Source organism: Apteryx mantelli, chromosome 2 (genome assembly GCF_036417845.1).
Source record: "Apteryx mantelli isolate bAptMan1 chromosome 2, bAptMan1.hap1, whole genome shotgun sequence".
Classification (NCBI taxonomy): Eukaryota; Metazoa; Chordata; class Aves; order Apterygiformes; family Apterygidae; genus Apteryx; species Apteryx mantelli.
This window is the reverse complement of record NC_089979.1, coordinates 151,766,357-151,783,945: the sequence shown is the minus strand read 5'-3', so window position 1 is coordinate 151,783,945 and position 17,589 is coordinate 151,766,357. Positions and strand designations below refer to the sequence as shown.

General features: G+C 42.6%; 1 protein-coding gene across 1 annotated transcript; it reads right to left on the bottom strand.

The window, feature by feature from the left end:
* Positions 1–1,291: 1,291 nt before the first annotated feature.
* On the bottom strand, positions 1,292–17,071 carry LOC106489972 (mycolipanoate synthase-like). Its single transcript, XM_013949260.2, is given in 7 exon segments — positions 1,292–6,933; positions 7,206–7,387; positions 7,903–8,106; positions 12,503–12,663; positions 14,463–14,616; positions 16,946–17,015; positions 17,018–17,071. Coding segments are annotated over 7 exon segments (6,387 nt in total). The 3' UTR covers positions 1,292–1,371.
* Between the last annotated feature and the right edge of the window lie 518 nt (positions 17,072–17,589).

Sequence of the window (17,589 nt, the reverse complement as noted above, 5' to 3'; positions counted from 1 at the left end):
AGCCTTCCAACACATAAGAGGATGTTACCAAGAAGAGAGAGACAGGCTCTTTGCAGAAGTGCGTGGTGGAAGAATGAAAGACAAGGGTCATATATTGCAACAAGGAGGTTCCAACCGAATATAAGGAAAAATTTACTATGAGGATAATTAAGCATTCAAAGAGGTTGTGGAATCTTCATCCTTGGAGGTTTTCAAAACCTGACTGGACAAAGCCATCAGCCAGCTGGTCTGAATTTGATGCTGATCCTGCTTTGAGCAAGAGGTTGGACTTGATGACCTCTTGAGGTCTCTTCCAACATGAACTATTCTCTGATTCTATGAATAAAGTCTATGTCTCCCCACCCATTTGATACTGATATGCTGTCCTTATGACTGAAGTCTTTGCTCTATAATGAAGCCAGCAAGTCTTGCATTATTTCATTAACTGGTACCCTACCCTCCCAGCCAAGTTCTGTGCCATCATGTATTAGTGTAGGACTGGACAGTCCATGCACTGGAGAATACAGACAGAGTTGCAACAGACATCTGGGGGGTGAATGGTGTAATTAGGTATAAATTGGAGTAACACTACAAGGGCCCTGTTCGCATTTTAATAGACTAGAAAGTCTGTATTTTCTCATGGGACTAAAATAAGGGCAGTTGTTAAACTCAGGAAAATTTAAACTTGGAGAGTGGAGGAGGAACAAAAAATTAAAATAAGACAAAGGTTTTAGGTTTTATTTTTGAAATTTCTTGTTTATTTGGTCTTTAGTAAAAGAAGGTTAATTAAACAACACAAAGTTGTTTTACTGTTTGCTTTTCTACTGAGTAATTTTTAACATTTTTGCAGACATAACATATGGAAAAATTAAGTTTTAATTTTTGAGAAGAAACCTCTTAAGTTCACAACATATAGAAAAGTCTTTCAAAAGATGTCTATATTTATACACATAAGATAATAGTCAAAAAAATTATATTAAGAATATAACAATAAAAAATTGTTATAATATTATGCTGCTTTACACATACATTCACCATGTAGAACTGCAATCACATCATTTTCATCAACACTTTAAAATGGTAAAAAATACAATGTACACTTAACATACAAATATACAAAATTAAAATGTATGTGTATTAGTCTACCTATTTCGAGTTAAAAATATTGAAAAATGAAAGTAAAAAATAATAAAAGTAACATGTCAAACAATTCACTGAAAGTAACAAACTTAGTGCAATAGCAGAAGAACTTGGTATGGGGTTTTCTGGGGTAACAGAGAAGAGCACATTTAGCATCACCAGATGTTCTACCCAGACTTTACAATGAGATATTCTGAGATACCAGATACCAGTTATCTTAAGAGTTACATAATTCCTGAATGAGGAAGACTCCTATAACCAGCTCCCATGTTCTGTACTTTCACTTGCATAATTTTCTTTTTCAGATATTCCATTTCCATTGGCTGTTTCTTCTAAAACTACTACTAAACTTGACAGAGTTGTGTGAGGATCAAGCAGTTTCACAAGAGGTATGTCCACCTTTCTTTCATGAAAGATACGGTTCTGAATTGTCATAGCTAACATAGAATCTATGCCCAATGACACAAGTGTTGTATTCATGGTTAGTTCATTTGAGTTCCATCTGGTGAGGTCACTCACCAGTGAGGTGATATACTTTTCAGGTTTGATTAAAGCAACATCCTGGACTTGAGTTTCCTCAAATACTTCAAGCTTGGTACTGAATTCTTCCAACATAAGTGATGTGAAGCGACTTTTGAGTGATGTCATCCGAGAAAGAACATGATGAAGCAAAGTTTGAAAATTGAATTTGACAACAGCTTGCTGCGGATTATTCATAAGTAAGCTCTTTCTGAGATACTCATGAATTTCATGCACTTGCAGAATATCTATGCCCCTGGATCCCAGAATGTTCTGAATCTTGTTTTGATTGAGCAATATGCCAAGGTTCAAAGCACCCCAGTTAATGGATTGGCCTGAAAGCCCACAGTTCCTCCTGTACTGACAAAAGACATCCAGGAAAGAGTTTGCAGCTGCATAGTTTGCTTGTGTGGAATTTCCCAGAAAGGAAGCAACAGAGGAGTAGCACACAAAGTAGTCAAGCTCTTGGCCTCTGGTAGCCCGATGAAGATTTATGACCCCCGCCACTTTTGGGCTTAGCACTTTTTGAAAGTCAGCCAAGTTCAGAACTTCAAGACGGCCATCATGCAAAGCCACAGCACTTTGAAATACACCTTTGATTGGACTCCCTAAAAAGATTTGCACAATATACTGGAAAGCTTTCTCAACGTCTTTGGTTGAAGTAACATCACACTGCACAAATGCTACTCTGCTCCCTTCATACTGCTGCTGCAAAGCCTTGAGTTCTTCTTGCTTCTCACTGCTTGGAATTTTTCTGGAGAGTATCGCAATACACCCGCCTCCATTCTGGGCTATGAATTTCACAGTTTCAAAGCCAAGTCCAGTAAGGCCCCCTACTACTATGTAAACAGCATTCTGTTTAAACATTTTCTTCTGGGGTTCATACAACGGTATTTCTGAAACCATGGTGATGTCCCTCCTCTGCCTTCTCAGTACAGCAAGTGGGACAGATTTGCAGGCAAAATAGGATATCTCAGAGTTCATTGTTTCAAAGTTCTCAGTTTGCTGAAAAACAAAACCTGATAGACTTTTAAACCGTTTCATATCCATTGAACTGATCCATGCATGCACAGTCTTCTGCAATTCCTTTAGAGATGCTTTCTGGAAAATGCTGCTGAGGGTAAGGATATGAAAGCAGATATTTTCATGATCAATTCCAATGGCATTTTGGATACATTCAGACTGTTGATTGCCACATACTATCACCACATCTTTAAGAAAGTACATGTGGGCCAGATCTTCCTGAGACAGTCCATGTACTGGAGGAAGAACAACAAGGGCATTGCATAAGTTTATATATTGGAACTTATCACGGGTGGGCCTTGCAAGTACTGTTCTCCAACCCATCTCTTCTGCTGCCACAGAAAGAACGTGGCACAAAACTGATGATGGCTCTGCAGAAATAATACCTAATGTTCTTCCATTTTTCCTCTTGCGTAACCTCTGATTTAATATTTCCCATGCAATGATAAAGTATGACATACAAGGGACATTTTGAAAGCATAGAAATTTCTTTACATTGAAACAAACTGTCCATGGAATCTGAATTTTTGATGATGCAGCAGCTGGATAACAGGAAACCACATGGTCTCCCACTTTAATTTTCTTCACATCAGTACCTGTTGCTGTTACTGTGCCACTGAAATCAAGAGCTAAAAGTCCATATTTGTCTACTGTTTGTGAATTCCAGTACAGTGCATTACCAAAGTTACGACTAGAAACACTAATAGGAAAATAATCTTCTGAGTGGAGACATATTTTATCCACTTGAATTTCAATGCTCTGTTTTTCAAGCTCAGTAACAGCTCTGGTGGATAATTCAGCAGCTAAGTCTTTTGCTGTGTATGGATCAGAAGTGTACAAAGTGAATGTTTCTGATTTCTGGAGAGATCTTATGAGTTGGCTAGAATCTGCATCTATAAAAGGTGTGCGTCTGATTTCAGACACGTAAATTCTTCCCTGGCTGATCCAAACTTCTGGATAGTCCACACCTTTGTATTTGACAAGGACATCTGCTAATGCTGAGACGTCCAGGGAACTGGAAGAGCTAAGGTCAATCATCTGAAATGTGACTTCGGGAACTTCAAGGACACAAGTTCTGGTCATGCCACACAAAGCAAATCCACTGTTAATGTGGTCTACATTTCTTCCTGTTGTTCTGTAGGTGATCACTCTGATTGAACAGTGGGATGTCTTCTCTCTTAATGCTACAATAACTTGGCGATAGGCCTCACAACACTTTGCCAACTGGTCCACCCCTTTGCTTGGGAACTCTTCATTTAACTTTTGAATTCCCCACAGGAACAGAATTTCATCATAATCCTCAACTTCTGTTTTCATTTTATTCTCTGTGTGGACTTCCAACAAGGTTTCCCAGTCTTCGTACATAACATACCTGGACTCATGATGAAAATATTTTTTGAGCTGCTCAGCTATACCAAATTTGTCAGCAAACACTAGGACTCTGGGCATTGCCCCCAGGTGTCCGATTGTCTGTGAAGGAGAGATTTCTTTCCACTTGTTCTCAAACATGAACTCATTTTCTCTGGAAGATGTTTGTTTCATGAAAGTGATGGCAACACTCTTGAGTTCAGCCAAAATGGAGCCACGTTTGTCCATAAAGCATCCACAGACCTCTAAGCAGTTCCCAATGGATTTGCTTGTTCTCATATAGACCATCATTTCTTCCTCCAGTGGTCGGAGCACCACTAGGCTGCCTATCCCTGATGGAAAGCCTGCTCTGGACTGAAAGGTCTTCAAGGTCACGACAGCCGTCATCTGCAGAAAACAGTCTAACAGCACTGGATGGATATAGTAGTTGTACATCTCTCCAACAGTCTGCTTGTTCACCTTTATGCTTGTTATAGCTTCCTTAAGTTCCTGGCAATAATGCACATCACTGAGCTGCCTGAATATGGAGCCATACTGAAAGCCAATCTGAGACAGTGCTTCATAAACCTCCTCTGTGCTAACCACTGACCTGCACCTTTGATAGATGTCTTGGAAGGAGATGGTGCTTTCTTCCACTACAGCTTCAGGTGCCCTTATAACTTGGCCTGCAGCAAAAAGGGCATTGGAGGGAGAGAGTATTTCAAAGCCTGTTGTTGCTTTTTGTGGACTCAGCTTGATATGCAAAACTTGGGAACTCTGGCTGAGAACACATGGTGCAGAAAAACTGATACTCATCTGGCAAGTGCCCAGAGGAACTTTAGGCCTTGAACTGCACATCACAGAGGCCAGACCGAGCTCCACATAAAAAGCACCAGGGACTAAAGCCAGACCGTTGTTCTTGTGCTCATATAAGTAAGGGGTTGTGTCCTGAGATACCAGGCAGCCAAACTGCATGTTGTCACTGTTCATACTGTAAACCAAAGGATGGCTGGAGCTGACACTTCTTTGGTTTGCCTGTTGATGAATGTCCAGAAAGGCCATCAGTTTTTTGCGATCAAATTGATACCGTGGAATAGCCACTGGAACACTTTGATACCCATTATAGAAGTGGTGCCAGTTGGGATTATATCCCAGTTCAAACAAATTTCCTAACAGGGTAAGGAGTGTCTGATACTCTGCACCAGTTTGCAAAGATGAGAACACCTTTGTGCCCTTTCCTAGAGTTTCTATTATGTTTCTTTGCAATGCCCGGTGAGGACCTATTTCCACAAACACCACATTTTCCTTGTTTCTAGCTGCTGTTTCTATGGCTTGAGCGAAAGCAACAGGCTCACGAGTATGCCGGACCCAGAATTTGCCCTGAGTGAAGTCACTTTCAGAAGCAACCATCCCAGTTAGTGTTGAAATCACTTCAATTTCCCCCTTCTGTTTTTCTAAATGCTGTATGTTCTCTTCCAATTCCTTGAGTATCTCATCCATGCTGGGGCTATGGTATGCAGCTGGGACATTTAAAACATGAAGAAAGATGTTTCTGCTGCTGAAAGCTTGAGCTAAATCTTTGTGGACAGCATCCACAGAGTCTGACTCTCCAGATAAGGTGCAGGAAATGGGGCTGTTGAAAGCAGCAATGCACACCTTTCCCGAGTACAGATGCAGATGTTCAGCAATCTCTTTAATGGGGATGTTTCCAACCACCAACATTCTGCCCCCGACAGCCTTTGCCTGCAGCCTGCTCCGGTGATAAATCACCCTGACTGCATCTGCCAGGGAAAGGTACCCAGCAAAGTGGGCAGCAGCAATTTCCCCTACTGAGTGGCCAACAACAGTGACTGGCTTAATGCCCCAGTATTTCAGAAGAGAAGCTAAGGCAACCTGCAGGGTAAAAAGCAAGGGCTGGGTGAGCTCTGGACTGGAGAAGTCTTTTGGGCTGCAGCCTTTTGCTGGCAGGAGACTGATGGGAGCGTGTCTCTGAAAGAGCACCTCTATTTCCTTACACTTCTCTCTGAACACCGGCTCTGAGCTCAGCAGTGCCTCACATAACTCTTTCAGCGTTACACCGTTGCCACAGAACACAAACACCAGCTCTGGTGCCACCTTCGACAGGGCATGTTCAGTGCTCACTGCCGACATAATCTCTTGCTGCAAGTGCTGGAGAGAGTTTGTGACAAATGCTTTTCGGTATTTGTAGTTGGCATTGCTTCTTCTGCAGGCAGATGTATAGGCCAGACTTGGGAGGGTCACAGAGTTGCTTGTGCTCAGCTGCTCAGCTGTATCTGCCATTGACATCTGAAGGGACTTATTTGATGCTGCAGCCAGCAGAACTAATTCAATGGGTCTCTTAAAGGCAGGAAGAAGCTCTGATTGCTTAACCTGCCTGACGACAACGTGGGCATTGGTTCCCCCAAATCCAAAGCAGTTGATGCCAGCTACTCTTCCATACTCGCCCAGCTCTTCCCAGGGTTCTACAGTTGTGGGAATTGCAAGCTTTAATTTCTCTGCATCAATGCTACTCATCTCCTTTGAGTAGTGCAAAGATGGAACAATCTTTCCATGATGCATCATCAGAAGCACTTTGATTAACCCTGCTGCCCCAGCAGCTGATTCAGTATGGCCAATATTTCCTTTCACTGAACCAATTTTCAGAATGGAAACTTGTGAAGACCTGTTTTTACAAATGGCACTACCTAGGCTTTCAGCTTCCGTGGGATCTCCAGCGGCAGTTCCTGTACCGTGTGCCTCAATGTACTGCACAATTGATGGATTAACATGAGTTTGATAAACGCTGCGTAGCAACTTCTCTTGCTCTATTTGAGATGGTCTTGTGATCGGAGTTATGGACCTACCATTCTGACTTACTGCACTGATTCTTATAACACCCCAGATTTTGTTGTAGTCTTCCTTTGCCTGTTTCATAAAAAGAAAGCAATATCTTTAATAATCGTGTGCTTTTTCTATATAAGAAAAAAAAGAACAAAACCAAGAACAGACAGAGTATAATATTAACTTTTAAATGCATCATTCCAATGTTAGGAGAAGTGTATAAATGCCTTATTAATATTAGGCTTGAATTAGAAGAGTTAGAAGAGTTTTATTCTAGAGGAATTTACTAGATTTGGAGATACAAAACCTAGATAAATAAGCAGTCTTATTATAAGCTACTTCACAAACAATCTTACCTTTTTCAGTGGTTTCAGGAAAACAACACCACAGCCTTCTCCCCTTCCATAGCCATCTGCCATTTTGGAGAAGGGTTTGCTTATTCCCTCCGGAGAGATCATTTTTGCTTTACTGAGAGACACAAAGGTGCGGGGATCTATTATGCAGTTCACGCCACCACAAATGGCTGCCTCACAATCTCCTGCAGTAAAACAGAAACATACTCATATTGAGATGTCCAAGACATGACAGAGAGAAATATTTTAATTGTATATAACAATTGATTGAAAAGGCAGATAATTCAGAGAGATTGTATTAATGATATTGAAAATTATTTGAGATATTCATATTTTCAGGATCGGAACCAATTACTGAGACAGGTCTTTGAAAGAGCACCCAACACAGCTCTCTAGAACTACATCAGGATGCGGTTGAGGGAGTAACATTATTCCTTATAATGAAAGGTTTCTTTCTCCTATAGATATTGTGGGCATTTCTGAGACACTGGAACTTATCAGTTCCCTACTGGTGAAGCTGAGGGTACAAAAAGCTTTATTTAATTCACTTCAGTAATGCTAAACTATAAAGTTTAAGTATAGGTCTTGCTAGCTGTGTTGTGAATCAAACCCTAGAAAAACACTGAAATCTTTATATCGCAGCTATCTCTTACAGTATCAATCCTAATTTCTTTGCCTAGCATCTCTTCAGTCCCATTACCTGCTTTAATTGCTCGCAAGGCGTAGTGCAAAGCAAAAAAAAATGACGAACATGCAGTGTCAATGGCCAGCGATGGTCCAGTCAGATGAAATGTGTATGAGATCCTGTTAGCAGCTATGCTCATTGCTGTTCCAGTACCGTCATAATGGTTTATTTCACTCACTGCTCTGCTTGTTATGATTTCATAATCTCGATTCATAAGACCTGTAAAAATAGCAAACATGTCACATTAACCTGGGAGAACAAAAGGGATTTACAGCTCTAAACCTGATAGCATGCTTTGTTTTTCTGTTTTAATATTAAACTACATATCATCAGTGCTCCTATGGTGAAACTTTGTTTCTACTCAAGTCAAAGGTGAAACTCGCAGCAATTTCCACTGGACCCAACTTACACAAGCATTCCTGACACTTGAAACTTGCCCCTGGTCAGTAATGACAGGCCTTATCTGCTGGCTTAGCTAGCTGTGTGATGCAGTTAAGCTATGCATAGACTATTTAGACAGTTGTATCTCGGTTTAAGAGTGAGTTGATTTTGTTTAGCTATGGGAATACATATTAAGAAGTTACAATGAGGATAGCTGAGATATAAATGCACAGGACGAGCTCTAATTCCTCAGACGTTCCAAGCTGAATGTCACAGCATAGGCTATATCAAATTATTGTTATTATCTTTGCTTTGCTTGCTGTGATCCAGTGAGCAAGACAGAAAGAGAAAAGAAGAATTGGGCCTGTCAGAGAAGTCGTCCCCTCTCTGTGAGAACACATATGCTTGAAATACAGCAGCTCCCTGATTCCACAGACATGGTGGAAAATGCAGTACATCCATTCAGAGAGCAAGGAATAATCTCCCTTGTGTAAGAAGAGCATGTCTCAGACTAAAAGGTAATCTAAACAGTTTGCCATTATCGTTATCTCAATCAAACTAACCCAGTAAACTTCTCTTAAAGCAAACATATATTGTACTAGCAAAATGTGCTGTTTTTCTAGCTCCTTAACAAAATAAGCAGTTGGACGAATGCACTTAGGTAGCATATTAATATCTACGTGAGGATTTCTGCTGATTTAAAAGGGACTTAAAAGACTGGCTGCACCGCTGGTGTTGGCAACAGGGTTTTGGTTTCTGCGACCATGGGACCCTGTTTGAAGATCGACAACTGATGGCGAGAGATGGGATCCACCTCACGAGGTGGGGCACGCGGGTCTTTGCCAACAGGTTGGCCAACCTGGTAAGGAGGGCTTTAAACTAGGAAAGATGGGGGAAGGAGAGAGTTATAGTGACAGGGTAGCTGGCAAAAGACTGCTCAAGTCAGGATGCCTCCAACAGGTGAATGCAGCCAGGGAAGTGTGCATGGGATGTGGCTATGGAGGACCCTCTTTTACCCCTCCTGGGAAACCTGCATGCTCGATCACCTCTCTGAAATGCCTGTGCACCAATGCACGCAGCATGGGGAACAAACAGAAAGAACTAGAGATCTGTGTGCGGTCACAGGGCCATGATCTCATTGCCATTACAGAGACATGGTGGGATAGCTCGCATGACTGGAGTGCTGTCACGGATGACTACGTGCTTTTTAGGAAAGACAGACCAGGAAAGCGAGGTGGTGGAGTTGCTCTTTATGTGAGAGAGCAACTGGAATGTATTGAGCTGTGCCTAGGGGTGGATGAAGAGCGAGTCGAGAGCTTATGGGTAAGGATTAAAGGGCAGGCTAGCATGGGTGACACTGTTGTGGGTGTTTACTACAGGCCACCTGATCAGGAAGAGGAAGTCGATGAGGCCTTCTACAGACAGCTGGAAGTAGCCTCACGATCCCAGGCCCTGGTTCTCATGGGGGACTTCAACCACCCCGATATCCGCTGGAAAGACAACACAGCTAGGCACAAACAGTCTTGGAGGTTCCTGCAGAGCATTGGTGACAACTTCTTGACATAGGTGGTGGAGGAGCCAACAAGGAGAGGTGTGCTGTTGGACCTCGTACTAACAAACAAAGAAGGACTGGTTGAAGATGTGAAGGTCGGGGGCAGCCTTGGCTGCAGTGACCATGAGATGGTGGAGTTCAGGATCCTGCGAGGAGGAGGCAGGGCACTAAGAAGGATCGCAACCCTAGACTTCAGGAGAGCAAACTTTGGCCTCTTCAGGGACCTACTTGGAGGAATCCCATGGGTTAGGGCCCTAGAAGGAAGGGGTGTTCAAGAGAGCTGGTTAATATTCAAACATCACCTCCTCCAGGCTCAAGAGCGGTGCATCCCTATGAGTAGGAAGTCAAGCAAAGGAGGTAGGAGACCTGCACGGATGAGCAAGGAGCTCCTGGCAAAACTCAAACAGAAGGAGGAAGTATACAGAAAGTGGAAAGGGGGACAGGCCACTTGGGAGGAATATAGGAATGTTGTCAGAGTATGCAGAGATGCGATGAGGAAGGCTACAGCCCATTCCGAATTAAATCTGGCAAGAGATGTCAAGGACAACAAGAAGGGCTTCTTCCAATACATCAGTAGCAAAAGGAAGACTAGGGAAAATGTGGGCCCTTTGCTGAATGGGGTGGGTGCCCTGGTGACAAAGGATGCAGAGAAGGCAGAGTTACTGAATGCCTTCTTTGCTTCAGTCTTTACTGCTCAGGCCAGCCCTCAGGAATCCCAGACCCTGGAGGCAAGAGAGAAAGTCTGGAAAAAGGAAGACTTTCCCTTGGTGGAGGAGGAGTGGGTTAGAGATCATTTAAGCAAACTTGACACCCACAAATCCATGGGCCCTGATGGGATGCACCCACGAGTGCTGAGGGAGCTGGCGGATGTCATTGCTAAGCCACTCTCCATCATCTTTGAAAGGTCATGGAGGACAGGAGAGGTGCCTGAGGACTGGAAGAAAGCCAATGTCACCCCAGTCTTCAAAAAGGGCAAGAAGGAGGACCCAGGGAACTGCAGGCCAGTCAGCCTCGCCTCCATCCCTGGAAAGGTGATGGAGCAGCTCATCCTGGAGGCTATCTCCAAGCACGTGGAGGAAAAGGTGGTGATCAGGAGTAGTCAGCACGGCTTCACCAAGGGGAAATCATGCCTAACCAATCTGATAGCCTTCTACGATGGAATGACTGGCTGGGTAGATGAGGGGAGAGCAGTGGATGTTGTCTACCTTGACTTCAGCAAGGCTTTCGACACTGTCTCCCATAACATCCTCATAGATAAGCTCAGGAAGTGTGGGCTGGATGAGTGGACAGTAAGGTGGATTGAGAACTGGCTGAATGGCAGAGCTCAGAGAGTTGTGCTCAGTGCCGCAGAGTCTAGCTGGAGGCCTGTAGCTAGCAGTGTCCCCCAGCGGTCAGTACTGGGTCCAGTCTTGTTCAACTTCTTCATCAATGACCTGGATGAAGGGACAGTGCACCCTCAGCAAGTTTGCTGACAATACAAAACTGGGAGGAGTGGCTGATACGCCAGAGGGCTGTGCTGCCATTCAGAGAGACCTGGACAGGCTGGAGAGGTGGGCAGAGAGGAACCTCGTGAAGTTTAACAAAGGCAAGTGCAGGGTCTTGCACCTAGGGAGGAATAACCCCATGCAGCAGTACAGGCTGGGGGTTGACCTGCTGGAAAGCAGCTCTGCGGAGAAGGACCTGGGAGTGCTGGTGGACACCAAGTTGACCATGAGGCAGCAATGTGCCCTTGTGGCCAAGAAGGCCAATGGTATCCTGGGGTGCATCAGGAAGAGTGTTGCCAGCAGGTCGAGAGAGGTGATTCTCCCCCTCTACTCAGCCCTGGTGAGGCCACATCTGGAGTACTGCGTCCAGTTCTGGGCTCCCCAGTACAAGAGGGATGTGGCACTACTGGAGCAAGTCCAGCGAAGGGCTACAAAGATGATTAGGGGACTGGAGCATCTCTCTTATGAGGAAAGACTGAGAGCGCTGGGCCTGTTTAGCCTGGAGAAGAGAAGGCTGAGAGGAGATCTTATCAACGTGTACAAGTATCTGAAGGGAGGGTGTCGAGAGGATGGGACCAGACTCTTTTCAGTGGTGCCCAGCGACAGGACACAAGGCAACGGGCACAAACTGAAACACAGACAATTCTGTCTGAACATGAGGAAATACTTTTTCACTGTGAGGGTGACAGAGCACTGGAACAGGTTGCCCAAAGAAGTTGTGGAGTCTCCTTCTCTGGAGATTTTCAAAACGCGCCTGGATGCAATCCTGTGCACTGTGCTCTAGGTGACCCTGCTTGAGCAGGGGGGTTGGACTAGATGATCTCCAGAGGTCCCTTCCAACCTCAGCGATTCTGTGATTCTGTGATTCTGTGAACCAATACTATTATACTGGGAAATATCTAAGTGTAGAGCTGACTTGAGAGGATCATTTCTGGACAGCATTGGGTAGACAGTTTAACTGTTTCATGCTTCAGCTTCAGTGCCTGGAGACACTAAAAGGAGCAACTAAGAGTGGACAGGTTAACAGCATAATGAACTTCTAGAATAACCCAGTAATCTTTACCTATAATAACCAACACTGTCATAGCACAGTAGCCTTAAGTTCTCTAATGCTAGATACATGTGAAGTTTATGAAGGAGCGTTCCATTCTTTGTGAGGTTAAAATGGACATTTTTCACCACAAAATTGTTATCTTACCAACAAAAACACCTGTTTTGGTGCCATTGATGGCTTCTACAGGGACTCCTGCATCCTCTAGCGCTTTGTACGTGCATTCTACCAGCAACTTCTGTTGTGGATCCATGCGTTCAGCTTCCAGATCATTAATTCCAAAGAGGTGGTTGTCAAATGAATTGAATCTAAAATATACAAACCAGAAAACAGCTCAATATATATGCAATATGCACTTTATGCATATATATGCATATATGCACAATACTTCTAGACTCAAAGTACACATTTTTTGCAATTTCATGACAAGCAAAGCAATAACTGGTATTTAGGTCACAGTTCCCATTTCTGAAGTTCAGAAGCAAATGTTTATAGGCCAAGGATGTTCTATTTCCCCCACAAGACATGCATTTTTACTAGCTGTTTGGTATTGCAGAGTTATGAGCCCAATCCTAGAGATTTTTATTCACATGATTAGCCCATTAATTTCAACAAGACTTCTCACATTATGAAAATCTGCACAATGAGACTCCCTCTACTGTAATGTGGTTTTAGTCAACATGTTTTAAACAAATATTGTCTTCTAAATAATTTTAAGGCAATACTGACCAATGCCTTTGACATGTAAAATCCATAAGTAGGGGATGCTTCCAAGAAAATAACACATTTAAAACATTTGTGTGTGAGTGCGTGTGTTTACCTTTAAAAAATCTCTAAAATAGGCCTACACTTAGAAATGATCAAGCCCAGACTTAATCATGTATCCCAAACTCAGATTTGTATGGCTTTGTGTCATTTCTTGGTTTTAGTGGGAAACTAGACGTCTAACATGGGATTGATTACTTTTTAGTAATTTTGGGTCCTACGATTCACACCTGTAAAGTGTTATTCTTATGAGGCAATAAGATTATTTCTGTGCATGTTAACTTTTCACTTGAATAAAGGTTTACAGCATGAGGATTTAAAATAAATGTGGATTTAAAATCGAAGACACTTATGTGGATTTTACTACTCTTTTGTAGTGTTGATTTGCTACTCTTAGCATTAGTAATAGCCCCTGTACAACTATAACCATATCTCTGAGCTAATTTGACATGACATATCAGGACGCAGGTGAAGGGATACATATTTTGCTTCTCCAGTTTCCCTTTACACTAGTATCTTTACCCAGTGTTTATACACACATAATCCCCCATTATTATAAAGAAATACTCAAATAAAGAGCAAGAATAAAGGAAAAGTTAGTTAGTTAGTTTTTAATAAATGACAGTATGAGCCCAGAGAAAAGCAGGATTACTGGTGTATTATTACTAGTTCAGGCTTACAGGCAAGCATAGTACTCAAAAAAAGCATAAGATCCTCTTCTTGACCAGCTAGCAAACACAGACTTTCTTACTTTGTCTCTAAATTGTCACAGCCTCATTTGAATCACAGCTATTCAGCCCCACAAGCACAGGATTAGGTCCTGAGATCCAGCAAAGCAGGTCAACCTTCAAGCTGAAACTGGAGGAGGCTTACCAGGCAGTTCTTATGGCTCCGGGTCCAAACTCTGCCACATTCTTCTGCTGTCCATAAGCGGGCAGTCTGAATTGTCTGGCAGGCTGTAGCTCACCTCAGTCTGTCATCTACCCCCATTCGTAACACATGCACCTATGCACACCCCAAATGCAGACATCCCCATCATGTGGCAGGTGAGCATCTCAACACACAAAGAGTATGTATATACATACTGGATTATGTAATCAAAGATAAGATATGTTCCTAGCCATGCATGTACATGCCTAACACGGCTGGCAACTGAATGTGCTCATAGATGTCATGTAACAGGAATTCCTGCAATTTGATGCATGTTCAGTCACGTGAGATAAAAGAAACCCTGTTACAAGGTTCAGTTATAAGGTCTCCATTTGGCTTGGTCTCTGTGAAAGGCTGGACGCATTACTGTAAAAACAAAAAAAATCTATCGCACAGCACTGTATACACTTACTCATTGAGAAGAGCAGCTCGTGTCGTACATATTTTTCCTGGCTTGTTATCATCTGGATCATACCACTCTTTGGTATTAAATCTCTCTGGTGGTATTTCTACTGTGCAGTTTTTGCCTTCTTCCAGGACTTTCCAGAAGTTGTCAATTCCTTCACCTGTTGGAAGAATATTTTAAAGATTAAATTACATGTTCCCTGCCATGCATATTCAGAAATGCACATTCATTTATAAGGAACTTTCACATATAAATCTAGTTTGCTAAAGTAGAATCACCAGAGATAAAGAAATGATAATTCTTCAGTGAGAGGGACATGGAAACAAATGATTGCTCCTTTCACTGCATGCTTAAAAGCAAAAGGAACCCCACAAAATCCTGAACCTTTGTAAACTCTTGAGAAGTTTTAAGATGATTTTTCCAAATAAATAAAATAACTCTAGCAAGCTGGCCATCAAAGGCATTCACATTTGCAGTCCTAACAAATGTAAAAGCTTAGTCATTCCACCTTATCTCCATTCCAAAGGCTGGCTACAGCAAAGTGCATACTGTGCTGTCCCCATTTCCCTACCAGGTCACTGCATGGTATGATCAGGTCTCTCTGTATCTGTACAGCACCACTTCTCAGGAAGCTCCACTGGCAGCAAAGGAGCATCTCTGGACATTAACTCTTTGAAGAGGGACTGAGCTTACAAATACCAGGAAAATGCCAGAGACATTATCCTTTGTCCCTAACACAGTTCAGCACTAGAAGGGGATCTTGACTCAAACGTAAAAGTATGTGGATACTCAACACTGACAAAGCCCAACTTACTCCTGGATTGTAAGAAAGCCTGTCCTTACTGGTTGAGATGCAGGCACTGAGGGTATGTCTATACTAGTACATAAAACAGGCCTGGATCCACTCCTTTGCCCTAAGGCCAAACATGGCATCCACACAGTGGCCCACATTTCTCCTCTCCCCAGCTTCCACTTTCCCCAAAATACACAGTGGCCTCACGCACACTCACTCTGGGAACAGTCCCTTGCAGGTATGAACCTGTGGTGTGCCTGAGCACTGCCTGGGAGAGCTCAAACGGACTTGGGCCAAAGCTGGGCTGAGGGACGTGCTAACAGTCAGTAACAGTGGTCACAGGAGAGCATGCCCACCTAAGCCCTTGCCATGCTTAGTCCATCATTATAGGCATAGCCACAGACACTAGCTAGACATCAGTAGTTAACAGCTCCCATCACTCAACAATACCAGAAATTCTTTTAAGGCCAGTTAAGAAATGCAGTTCTGAGGATGCACAGTGACAGATGAGAACATGTGTGTTCACGTGTGTTACTACAGGAACAGATAATTAAGAACAATGTAACTGAAGAGATTCCCTGTTAACGTGATGCTTGGACCAACAGAGTTTGCACCAAATTACCATTTAATGCTGGGGTAAGAGATTCTACATATTTTATAGCACTTTATTAGATTTCAGAACCATTAATTTGTGCTCATAATTAATTTATGGTCCACATAGTTATTGGTGTATATATATAAACCTATTGAATCTGGGACAAAGTGAAGCCAGGAGCTGAAATGTGATGAGGGCAAGAAGAAAACAAGGAAGGAAGAGACTAGCACTGTGGCCTTTAGGGTTGAACATTGACTTGCAGGGACAGAACTGTATTCCACTGACTGGATTATTTCTGGATATTTTTTTTAACCAGTGTCTATCTAATGCAAAGTGTATTGAAGGTTTGAGAGAAGGAGCCAGAACCTAGAACTCTCTCCACCTATCTAAACACCTCCATCCATCTAATCTCAGAAGATAAAGTCTACTGTCACTTTTTATGGGGCCTAATTGTAACTAAGATCATAAATATGAGACTAGTGCAATAGGGACTATTGCCTTTTATTACACTAGACAGTATCAGTTGTTTTTCGAGATCAGCTTCCCATCTTGTATAAAAGGCAGTATTTAGGTGTACGTTTATAAAAGGCAGAATCTGACTTTAATCCTTCTAGAGAGAGAGCTGTGTTTATCTAGTTCTGCTGTCTTCTAGGACCTTTTGAGGGGACTACTGTAATAAATCAGGAAGCTTTCTACTAGTAAAAGCCAACCTATTTATATTAGAGGTAGAGCTGGTGATGTTGACAGGCCCTTTGTGTGTCCAGTCTTGATGGATGCATGGTCCTGCAGCTGCACATGATCAGCTGGCCAGTGCACATGTGGCAAACTCAAATCATCCCAGACACATCTGGTTCATTTGTGTGAGCTGCATATGTGCAGTTCAATGCCCTGTGCACAGCCAGCGCAGTAGAGCTGTATGTCAGCTGACAAATTTAAACCACCATAGGGTGACCTTTTTAAAAATATTCTACAAATAGGAAAGCAAGGACTTCTACAATAGCAAGGGAGATAGGTGTTGTTTTACTCCACATCAAAATTAATGAGTAACTGTACTTTTCAGTATTTGCTCAGTATTCTGCTTTGCATTTGCCCAAAACTTACCTCCAGGAAAGTTGCATCCTATTCCCACAATAGCAATTTCATCTCCAGTCTCCATCTCCATTTTAATGTTTTTCTTGAGCTGCACAATACAGGTATAAATGTCAGCCAGCTGAAACAATTATGCATTTATCATTGGATAAATATTAGTTTAAAAAATGAACTTCCGACAAACACACATACTTGTACAAAGTTTGATGATCTATTGGTTGTGATGAGAAATGACACTCCCCAAAAGCAAGCAGAGCTGCAAGCTGTTTTTGTCTCTACTTTTAGAGGAAAATTCCCAACTAATCCCCTAAACTCCCTTATTCACAGGCACTACCTTTTTACTGTTTCACCTCTCCTAATCCTGTCACCAGCTGATCTGCTCTTGAGCCTTTCCCTTAGATCCCCGTTTACAGGGATCTAAGGGATTCCAGGGATCTAAGATTCCCTTAGATCGGTCCTGCTTCACTGTTTGCGTGCAGTAGTGAACTGTGCATGGATCACAGAGGCACACTTTCAACTCCATCATCTCTAGCCTCTCCATAAAACAGAGCTCCCAAACAGTCTCTGTGAATTACCAGCTAAACAAGCAACCGACAATCAAATACTGGAAGGAGCAGAAGTTGCTTCTTCTACATCCCGGAAAAGTGAAAGAAAAT